The sequence below is a fragment of the Anabrus simplex genome, chromosome 1 (genome assembly GCF_040414725.1).
Source record: "Anabrus simplex isolate iqAnaSimp1 chromosome 1, ASM4041472v1, whole genome shotgun sequence".
Taxonomy (NCBI): domain Eukaryota; kingdom Metazoa; phylum Arthropoda; class Insecta; order Orthoptera; family Tettigoniidae; genus Anabrus; species Anabrus simplex.
Genome location: NC_090265.1, coordinates 1,554,560,114 through 1,554,572,318, shown reverse-complemented (window position 1 = coordinate 1,554,572,318; position 12,205 = coordinate 1,554,560,114). Strand labels below are relative to the sequence as shown.

At 36.7% G+C, this 12,205-nt stretch overlaps 1 protein-coding gene across 7 annotated transcripts in view; it reads right to left on the bottom strand.

The window, feature by feature from the left end:
* alpha-PheRS (phenylalanine--tRNA ligase alpha subunit) overlaps positions 1-12,205 on the bottom strand; it is a 165,337-nt gene that overhangs the window by 143,401 nt on the left and 9,731 nt on the right. For 6 of the 7 annotated variants that reach the window (XM_067138100.2, XM_067138103.2, XM_067138104.2 and 3 more), the window contains exon 2: positions 11,802-11,939. In XM_067138100.2, the coding sequence (XP_066994201.2) occupies positions 11,802-11,939 (138 nt within the window). Of the gene's footprint in view, positions 1-11,801; positions 11,940-12,205 lie in introns of those variants that run through there. The other variant, XM_067138102.2, reaches the window with a different exon arrangement.

The following is a 12,205-nucleotide window of genomic DNA, read 5'->3' as shown; positions in this document are numbered from 1 at the left end:
GCTCATCATCAAGGCATGCTGACCCGTTTCACCAGAGATGTTCCAACGGGCCAGATGGTCCTTACAACATCATGCGCAGCTCTGTATCTACCACAGAGGTCGTCAGTTTGCGACGTTAAACGACATGGATAACAGAAATCCTGTCCCGTGTTTCCTAATCTCTATCAAACCAGCTCCATACCAACAGCCCTTTTCAGGACCAAATAAACAGTCTGTGAATAATACCGGTATTAAGTATACAACCTTGCCACATCCCAGGCAACTAACTGGCTTTAAAAAAAAAAACTTGAATGGGACTTGAACCTTCTAACCCTTGAACAATGTCAACAATCACACATCCTACCGTGCGATAGCCATGTGAGCTACTGCAACACTTGATCTACGGCGTTCACTTCTCAGTCTATACAGTACCGTGCTCCCTGTCTGTGCGTCCACCTCCTGTTTTAAAGTACGTGTTATGCGTATCTGTACTAGTTTTACCAGTTCATTCGAGGTACCCATAATGAATTAATAGTAGCGCTCATGATACCTGCTTCTTCTAGCCCATAAACACACATCTCATTATATTACCGCAGTTTAGGGAGAGGGACCGATGTCTTTCAGAATTGTAGTAAATGTGAAAAGATGCATAAAACTGGATCGCAAGTTGCTGGTGGACCACCCGGTATTTACATGGTGTATATAGGTTAAGAAGAACTAATTCAACCACGTTATTTAAGTATATACAGAGTCTTTAACAAATTATTAATATTGTGTAGTGTTAGAGGTGTATACAAAAGTATACGTAGTTTATATAATATTGTACATAATAGTACATTTCCAGAATGTAACCTTTAACGAAACGGGTCATTCGTGCTGTGTACTGGGCTGCAGATCAAGTTATACTGCAGTTAAGGAAGATCTCTCTCTAACCGAATATCCCTTCAAGTTTGTATTATCCCTCATACCACTAGTTTATGAATCGCCGGGCTGAGTGGCTCAGACGGTTAAGGCGCTGGCCTTCTAACCCCAACTTGGCAGGTTCGATCCTGGCTCAGTCCGGTGGTATTTGAAGGTGCTCAAATACGACAGCCCCGTGTCGGTAGATTTACTGGCACATAAAAGAACTCCTGCCGGACTAAATTCCGGCACCTCGGCGTCTCCGAAGACCTTAAAAAGTAGTTAGTGGGACGTAAAGCAAATAACATTAACATAGTTTATGAATCTCGGCTGCGAGGTATTGACGAGAAGTTTCAACATGAAGGGAGGAAAGGTTAACAGTAACAAAGAGAAAAGTTAATAAAGTTAATATAATATAATGAAGTTAAAGTGAATATAGTTAATGTATGTATGTAATATCTTTGATTTATCCATTTCCGGAAGTTTGTATGCAGCTAGCAAGACCAATATCTCAGACATTAATGCTACTATTGATTGGTACAGCAATAAGGTTTTGAAGGACCGGGTCATGAAAATGAGAGTATTCAAATTGTAAGAAAGTCAAAATTTATGCAAAAGAACATCCGTTTCTCTACGGGAATAAAGACATCGGTCAGCCCTTCCTAGCTGAAACCTGAGCTTAACAATAAAACTTTTTGAAAGCCTTTTTATTCCACAAATGTGCGGACTGTTTCAATCTGTAAAGACTTTTTTACAATTTGAAAAGGTAAACTGCTTCTGAAAACCATGAAAGAGGTGCCTTTTCACACATCCATAAACAAAAGAAAAATCCCTTCTCATGTAGATCCCATAACATGATGATGACAGATGTTCGAGCTCCAGAAACACTTCAATCAATCAGTCGAATGCAACCATAATTATCTTCAAACAAGTTAACTGGCTCAACAATCTGTGATTAACTGCTTGAGCCACAATAACTCCTGTCTAGCTACAGACACTGCTTCTGTTGCTGACACTGCAACAGAAGTTTGTTTGTGACTAGATTAGGCAATTTTCCCTTTTTCAAGCAAGAATACATACCCTATTGTCCATTTTCAGTTCATCCTGTCACTAGCCCAGTCAGCAACCACATGACATTCCAACTCTAAATTTCCGTGAAAGAAAAATCTTATGGATTGTTACAGCAAGGTAATGCATTACCTGCTTCACAGCATTCCAATCACTTTACTTTGGACTTTCAACACAATGGCTAAGAATGCCAACTGTCGTAACAATGTCAGATCTTGATAGTGTACCTAAATACATTAACGATCCTATTACGTTTCTGTATGCTGTATTATTTTTTTATCTGAGCTATAAGTTGTTTCTGCAGATAAGAAACTGCAATTTTTTATCTCTGGTTAAAAAAATATCCATCTGTTTTTAATTCAACCTGGATTCCCAAATAATGTTTTACATCACCTAAGTCTTTCATATCTAAATAAGTTAGTAGTTCTCGACCAACCCTTGCCTGCTGTTAATTCTGAAGATCCACCAGCAAGTCATCCACGTATTACAAAATACAGTATATGTAACAGAACATCCTTTTCTCTTTGAGAAAACAGACATCGATCAGTCTTTCCTTGTTGAAACCACAACTTCAATAAAACTTCTTGAGCCTTTTATTTCACAAATGTGCAGACTATTTCAATCCGTATTGACTGTTTTTTTTTTTTAATGATTTGATTACTCTGCTTTCCTGACCTGGTTATCACCGCTCCATATATATCTTCTGTTAATTCACCGTTCAAGTATGCAGATTTGACATCCAAATGTCGAACATGGAAACATTTTTGTGCAGCTACAGTGAATAAAACTCTAACAGTCTCATGTTAACGAGTGCACATATTTCAATGAAATCTTCTCCAAATTTTTGCGAAAACCTTGAGTTATCAAACGGGCCTTATACGTGTGGACATTTCCAACACCATCTCATTTTGCTTTGAAAACCCATTTGCAGGAGATCACTTTCTTAAGATCTACCTATTCCCATACTTTATGTTCCTTTAGAAACTTATTCCCTCTTCAGTAGCAGGCGACCATAACTTTTGCTCATTTTCAGCACTTTCTCCTATGTGCTTGGATCTCTTATGTAATCCGTTTGCACTTTGTAGGTCAATCTGTATGACATTTACGTAGTAAAAAATAGCGGCTACTTTTGAAATCAAGTGAAGCATTTTCTTCAAATTCACATTCCATTTTGCATCATTACCATATTTATATTCCGTGTTCCTATCTTTTTAATACTGTGTAGGTTTAGTATTCATATTTAGTATGTATAGACATCACATTTCATTTTGTGTAGTCTTAAGGAGCTGTCACACTGGATCGATCGAACGACTGCGATCAACTGACTAAGGAAACAAACCTACAGAAGGCAGTGGCACCTATCACACAGCATCGATTGTCAGCGATCAACTACGAGCGTTTGTTTTTCAGTCGCAGTCGTTCGATAATGGCGGACATAACATTGTGTTCTGTTGATGAAATCGAAACATTTATTTGCCTAGTGTATGAAAACGAAGTGTTGTATAATCCTAGACTCCCTGGATATAGTAATAGGGAGACCATAAATTTCGTATGGCATTTTATAGCGTTGAGAATTGGGAAGAAAACTGGTAATTATTAGATTTATTATGATTATATTACGAGTAGTGTTATCTTAGATTAATTATTAATAAAATATATTATATGGAATAGATTGGTAAAGAAAGTTACACTAGGAGAAGTAGTAATTATCATTCTTATGACTTAATTGAAGAAATGTTTGGAAAACATAGCAGTGCTTTCCTACCCTCCATCCCGTAGGCCTATCTAATGAAATGAACAGCATTGTTTGTTTTAATGACAAGTAAGTGTATGCCATAAGTACTACAAGCATATTTCCTTTGTCACAATATTCAAATTCATTGTTTCAGGAAAAAGTTGTGCCAAAATATGGCAAATTCTGAGGGCAGGGTATCAAACTTGGAGAGATAACATACCCCCTCCCCTCCCAGGTTCTGCTGTACAGAAAACAAAAAATGGGTCTACTTCATTGCCCTCAACTTTCTGGAACCCTTCATTGCTGGAAGAAGGTACAATTCTGTAATATTTATTTTTAAAAGTAGGCCTACACTACAGACCAGTGTTCTAGTTGTGAAAGAGTGCGGGGGAAATTTCTGTCTGTAGGCCAAAGTTCTACCCATCTGTTCATTAATGTATCAGATATAACTCTTAGTAATATAATATAATCTAATCTAACCTAACAATCATCTTACTAAAATGAAGGTACAATTCTGTAATATTTATTTTTAAAAGTAGGCCTACACTACAGACCAGTGTTCTAGTTGTGAAAGAGTGCGGGGGAAATTTCTGTCTGTAGGCCAAAGTTCTACCCATCTGTTCATTAATGTATCAGATATAACTCTTAGTAATATAATATAATATAATCTAATCTAACCTAACAATCATCTTACTAAAATAATTATTTTTAGTTTCAATGAGGCTTGTGTGCAGACTAAAATGTAGCTCCAATTTAGAAGAATTGCATTAATATATTGTTCATCTTTTTTCTTTTTCAGTTCTATAACAAACACACCTATGAAAGTGGCACCTGGTGTAGGAGAGCCTTCTCACCAAGCTGAAATGGAGGAGGAGGAGGAGGAGGCAGAAATAATTTGTGTTGGACAGGTCTACATCCTGCAGTTCAGTAATTATTGAAGGGACTTCAACTTCCAGTCCAGTGAGTTCTGCTTCTACAAACAGCTTTGCCAGCAGTTTAAAAAAAAAAAGAAAAAGAAGAAACAGAAATGTGAAAATGGCAGTGATATGTTAAGTAAATATTTTGAAAAGATACTGAAAACTGAAAAGAAAACATAATCAATGTTAATTTTAGTGTCTTCATGATGAGATGGAAAGACTGAGTGAACTAGGTCGAAAGGTTTTCAGAGTTAAAATTAAGGAACTGTTGTATACAATGCTAGATCAAGAAAGAATCTAAAAAAAATTATGTCCTTGAGAAATGTTCTACTTTTTAAATTAAATCAGTTTTCCTTCTACTTATCTATCAACATTTATTGGAATCCTCAGTGAGTTGTGTGTATTAGCACATAGTGGGAAAGTAACCCTAACTCCAATTTTTATTAATTATTAGCATTATTACAACTTAATTTGTATATTTTATGTGGTAGAACATGTATGGTTTACAAAAAAGGAGTAGCCTATTTTGAAATACTGGTAGTAGGTCCTTTCTGTGTGTATGTAGTAAGCAGTTGTACAGCACAGGTGGTCTGAAACCAGACCGGTGTATTGATAGTTCTGTCCAAGAACTGACTTCCTTCTTACGGTATACTGTTGATTGCAAATTCAAGCTCATTGCACTAGGTTTGTACAGCACAGGTGGTCTGAAACCAGACCAGTGTATAGATACGAGCAGTTTTGTCCAGGAGCTGACTGGCTTCACACAGATTACTGTTGATTGCATATGCAAGCCCATTGCATTAGGTTTACTGCACCCATATTCAATGTTGCTTACTATAATGTCATCTTGGGAGAATACATATCTTAAATAACTATTTGAAATTATCTACTTGTTCCAGTTTTGTACTCCCAACCTGAAATTCAGTTTCCTTTTAAGTGTCTTCCCTACTGCAATCACTTTAGTCTTGAGAAGACTAATTTTATTATTATTAGAAAAGCACACGAATATGCATTACATAGATTATTAATTTTCATGTCATATTCATTGCATCTTTTTTTTACAGTTGCAAGATTACACGGTTTCAGTAGACCAAGTCGTTCACATAGGACAAACTTCTTACTACAGTTATACCTAACTGAATCCCTCCCTGCCACCTTATACCTTTGTAACTTAGCCTTTATCTCCTCATTCCAAGTACTCTCCTGGCATTGATACCTGTTTGAACCAGCAATCATTCTCACTACTTTCATGTCTGTTACTTATAACGTATTAATAACATATAGGCCTACTGAGGGCATCAAGGTAGACCCATTCTTTTCTTTCTTGTGCTGTAGATCCATGTAAACAATGAAAAACAAAGGTGGAAAATTAATTTGTAACTGTTTTGACAGGTGTTTCTACCAAAGTTTTGTAGATTTTAATCTACAAAATAAAAATCTGCATTTTGTGTGATATGATATTAAGGGGATATGATGGCAGAAAATGTACATATTTATAAAAAATATATACATATGACAGTTACATGCTTGTAATAAAAGGTTGAGTAGATTAATTACCCTGTAAGTTAATCCAAGATTTTACAAGAGCCAAGCACCCTACTCTGTCAAACATTATTTTATATAATCAATGATGACGATGATGATGCTTGTTGTTTAAAGGGGCCTAACATCGAGGTCATCGGCCCCAATACATATAATCAATATTTACAAATAATTTTGACAGGCAATGTACGATATAGCAAAATGAAATCATTTACCACCTGAGCAACACCTATTATTGTTTGCTTCTCATTTTTGGTGAAATTGAAGGCAAAGTTTTCATTTTCCTTCAACTGATTCATAAGGAAAGTATTTCAGGATGGATAGATAGGCTTGGTAGTTTTCACATCAGTAAAGAAGATGCATACGAAAAATATAAAGAAAGGCAAAATCAACATTGAGGTAGGAAAGAGTGCTACCAGACCTTTATGGAAAAAGTTGTCACTCTGTACCAAGGAGTTTACCAGTAACTTGGATGGAAGTGCAGGATTTAGATTAATAGGTTTATTATTGGCAAGTGAGCAATTAGATCAGCTTGCCCGTGCAAAGTTTGGGGAGACAGTACTTTATGCATAGTGATGAGGGTGATAAACAAGACCTTGTGTGTAATTTACATGTAGTTGTGACAAGTATCAGTCTATTACACTGCCAACTTACTCATAAGAACAATATTCCAGAAGCTTTTCCTATAGTTATTAATCTAGTGTACAGAGCACTAGCCTTACCAGAACTCCTCAAGAAATGCACACATATGTGAATACACAGCACCCTAATGAGAATTTAAATTTTTTACTTTGAAAGAGATGTCCATAGACAACCTTTCTTCACAGCCATTTGGTAAAATTAGCTGCTTTTCAAGATGCTGTAGTCTTCAATGATATAAATTATGACAGGATTGTCATTCTTGCAAAAAATTTGGAGTTGGACCTGGGTTCTTTGCACAAAAGACAGTACAGAAATTCAGCAACATGCTTGTCATGAAAGCAATATGCTACTGTTCTGAACATGGCACAATAACAAAGAAGAGGAGAGGCAAGAAGAGATTTGCAGAGGATCATGAGGGGGAGAAACAGTGCAATGAACTCCATTGCTCTTCCTTGTTTTTCTCATTTTCACAATATTCAGAACATAAGTACATTTTTCTTTCTTTTAGAATTATTTACAGGATTGTAATGAAACTTGACACACTATTTCTACATTAGGTATAATGTAAATTTTGACTGGAAGCATTTCTTCATATATTTCTTATTTTGGTAGATGAGGTCTCACCAAGTGGTATGAAAAAAATTAAAAAGCTGTTAACCTCCATCTAATAAACACCTCAGATGATATTTCATCTAAAAAGACAGTAGTTGTGTCCCAAGAACCAGCATCATTAAAAAATAAGCATAAAATATAGTATTAGTCTTATATTTGAAGTACAATGGGCCACTGTTGTGAGGCTTTTGTTGCAATTTTCACCCTGTCAAGAATTATGGCTGTAGTGCTCTATGAATGGCATCACATATAATAGGTAAAAATCTGCTGATGTACTGTGAGCAATCCTAAATCTGTAAGATGCAGACATGTATGAGTCCCTAATGTCCAGAAACCTGTATGCCTAAATAAATATATTTCCACTGTTAATTGTAGTACCTTCAAATTATGAATTCCAATTGATGTACATAAATGCCTCCATTGTTTTCAGTCCTTTTTTTATCAATACTTTATTAGCAACCTGTAGAATGCAAAGAAATGTACCTGCCACTAATCTTTTATTTGATATATTTTGTCATGGATATAGTTGTTTCGGAGGTGAACATTGCTTCTGACTTTAAACCTTAAAAAATCGTTGTCAATATTGAACTTAACGATACTGTCAGCCTTTCCTCAAAACTTATACTTTTCCTGTAATTTATTTGCCTGATGTTTTTTAGTGACTTCATTTTTCCCCCCACTAATTCCTTATAATTACTGATGGGCATTTGGTACTAGTTCCCGAAATTTTCTTCGTCATTCCACAACGAAGGCATACGTTGGTGGAATTCTCCATGGGTCTTTGCCTTGTCCACTGCGATCGTCTGGTTCTTTCCTTTCTCCTAATGTATTCATATGTTAGAATAATATCTTCACCCAAATTATTGCGTTCACAACACATTCTTTTCTGCTCGTGAATATGAATACGTCTGTAGCCTGTACGGTACTGGATGGGAGTATCAGCTGTTTCCGTGCAGTCGATCCCTGTCGATCGATGGCCAGTGTGACAAGGTAAATGAATTTAGTCATTAGTACTCGATGGCAGTTGGTTGCTCTTGACTGTTCGATGCTCTGTGTGACAGCAGGCTTAGACAATCCTTTTCTTATTACAAGTTGCCTTACGTCGCATCGTCACACATAGGTCTTATGGTGACGATGGGACAGGAAAAGGCTAGGAGTTGAAAGGAAGCAGCTGTGACCTTAATTAAGGTACAACCCCAACATTTGCTTGATGTGAAAATGGAAAACCACGGAAAACCATCTTCAGGGCTGCCGACAGTGGGGTTCAAATCCACTATCTCCCAAATACTGGAAACTGGCCGCAATTAAATGACTGCAGCTATCGAGCTCAGTGACTATCTTTTTAATATTGTGTGCATTTAGTATTCATTACAGTTTCCCATTTTTTACTTATAGTAACATTTTTCTAATATTTGAACCCCACTGTGCGACTGGTGTGACGACCACGGGCACCAAGCTGAGTCAGCCATTGGTGTCACTTACTTGTGCGAGGATCCTTCTGTAATCCTCTAATACTTCCTGTGCGAATTCACTTTGCCAACTCTTGTTCTTTTCCGCCCTGATGGTATCAGAGCATTTGAGGCCTCAAGAGGCTTTCATTTTCCCATCTTTCATGGCTCTTCCCTTTCCTTTGCCAATAACATCATTTTAAAGTTAAAAGAATATATAAAATTGTTCAACCTTTCAGTACTATTAAACTAAGAAATGTAAGTTTAGTTAAATAGGAATATTTAATTAAACAGGAATGTAAACTTACATTTCTTATTTTAATATTATTGAAAGTTTGAACTATTTTTAACTCTTCTTTTACTTAATAGTGAACTCGCTCAATACGGAACACTATGATATTCTTATCTCTTAATACCTTCATTTGTTGAAGGTTTGCATTCGAGTCCTAAAAAGGTTTTCATTTTCCCATCTTTCACGGATTTTCCCTTTTCTGTGCCAATACTTTCACTTGTTGAAACTTCGTACCTTCTTTCTTCCTCTGTAAACTTGATTAATTATTCAAGTGTCGAGTGGACATAACCTTGATATTTATGTACCTGATGAGAAAATCGTAAATATGGTCTACAACCGTGTGTTGTAACATGCACACAACTTGCCGGCCACCTTAATTTAATTGCTTTAATCCTTGCTCATAAATCTGTATGAAGAACGGGTACTTTTACTAGTAATATGATACAAATTTTGACTAAATTGAGACTACAGTGTTGACCAAAGTGCTAATACTAATTTATTCATGTTCTTGAACTACAATATCATTCTTTTCACTATAATGAGATTCTAGACCATCAGCCATCTTCCTGGTCTCTTCACTGATAAGGTCATAATAGGTTTGTAAGAATGTTACTAAAACAAGAAGAAAAGCCTGTATGTATCAATATTAAAGTGGAATAAGCCATATTTAAGTTTGTAGAAGACCTTTTGTTTCAAATATTAATAAGGATATACCATAATACCAATATAAATGGTCCATTATTGGACATTATAAATTTTCCAGCTAACTCATTCCTGGTTGCCAGCGTTTCGCCCTCGTGTGCTAGGGTGGGCTCATCAGTTGGTACCTAGCACACCTACCAATATGCTGGCTAGTGCATACCGTGGAGGCCACTGCGTAGGCTAACTGGAGCCACCGGCAGTGCCAATGCACTAAGAGACTTTGTCTCATCAGCAAAAATTGATGCCTGCTGGCCATCCAGTTAGCCTACGCAGTGGCCTCCACGGTATGCACTAGCCAGCGTATTGGTAGGTGTGCTAGGTACCAACTGATGAGCCCACCCTAGCACACGAGGGCGAAACGCTGGCAACCAGGAATGAGTCAGCTGGAAAATTTATGTCCAATAACGGACCATTTATATTGGTATTATAAATTTACTCATTCAGGACAAATATTTCAGATTCCCTATGGGAATCAACATCTATATCATCAAGGATATACCAGGCGAGTTGGCCGTGCGGTTAAGGGCGCGCAGCTATGAGCTTGCATCCGGGAGATAGTAGGTTCGAGCCCAATTGTCGGCAGCCCGGAAAATGGTTCTCCATGGTTTCACATTTTCACACCAGACAAATGCCGGGGCTGTTCCTTAATTAAGGCCACGGCCGCTTCCTTCCCACTCCTAAGCCTTTCCTATCCCATCACTATAAGACCTATCTGAGTCAGTGCGACGTAAAAAGAAATTGTAAAAAATTAATAAGGATAAAGATTGATCACATTCACTTCAGGCACTTTACTGAAAGTCCACTTTCACTTATAAAATGTCAAACTTCAGTACAGTTAGCATATTACTTAATTGACTCTCCGTCGATATCGGTTCAATATTTATTACACCCCCCCGGTACAACTTCCCTTACGTAGAAATGGCAAAGCCTAATATGTTTTGTCCATCAGTGCATTTTGGGGTTCTTGGCTAGTTTGACAGCTGCAACTTTATTTCTTTCCAACCTGCACCTCCTTCTCAGTCTCTTTACTTCTCTGTTATAATATAGTGGATCTTTACCATTCCTTACCATCTTTAAAGGTACAAACCTATTTTCACATTCCTACACATCCCAGAGTCTGTTTACATTTTTATTTACCGTTTTCCACCTATCATAGTTACTTTTTAAAAACTCTCTCCTGCCTGTTTTATCAGCCATATGGTACTGCCTAATAGTCCTAATTTTAATACCTTCCTTTTTTTCACATTTATTTTTAACTACGACAAAAACAGCTTTGTGATCATTAATACCATCTATTACTTCAGTTTCTCTATAGACCTCATTTGGTTTCACCAGCACCACATCAAGAATATTCTCCCCTCTAGTTGGTTCCATCGTTTTCTGAATCAGCTGCCCTTCCCATATTAATTTATTTGCCATTTGTCGGTCATGCATCCTATTATTTGCATTACCTTCCCTATTGACATTTGGTAAATTGAGATCACCCGCTACAATCACGTTCCACTCTATAACTTTCATGTTGATATCTTTATTGGTGTGCCATTCATGTAATTTTAAAAGAAGTGGGCTAAATATGGCTGACAGTTTTCATGCATCCCTCAGCTGAGAGCTTGAAAGTGAAAGGGTTAAATACAAAACAATCACCACCACCATCATTACTACCTTCACCTGGCTCCGTTTCGTGATGTTCTATTATAAAAGCAAAAGTACTATTTAAGGAAGATTAGTGGGTCTTCACCAGTGTCACCTACATATAATTCGAGATTTATAAGATTCGACTACCGGTACTATTGTACAGTCTACCTCGATGGCCATACTGAATTTATACCAAGTCTAACATATAAATTAAATTATAGAATACACAGTCCATCATACAGAGACAAAGGAAATTAAAAAATATATAAAAACAGAATACTGTAAAGCAACACACATAGTGAGATATTATTACACAAAATAGCTCTTACCATCACTTGAGCAATTGGCAAGCCTTCACTCGGCACCAGTTTAAAAACCCTCATTTCCTTGCTGCCTTCGTTTACAAATTCATTTCCTTCAGGAGTCAGAGCCCAGAGTGTCCTGGATCTGTTCTCTGTCGTAACTAGCTGAAACCAATCAACAACCCACAGCAAAATTAAATACACACTACCATCATAGTCAAAAGAAGTGTGGTAGGTTATAACACATTGATTTTGCTAATAAAATATTATATATAACCTCTAACAGAAAGTACAAATTTTAGAAACACTATAACATAATTGGAAAAGAATATTTTATCAACAAAAATTTGTAACTGTTAGGTTCTTCATGCTGCCAAAACTAATTTTGAATAAAATTTATGAACTACCTGAAAAAGAAAACATGTGGTAAC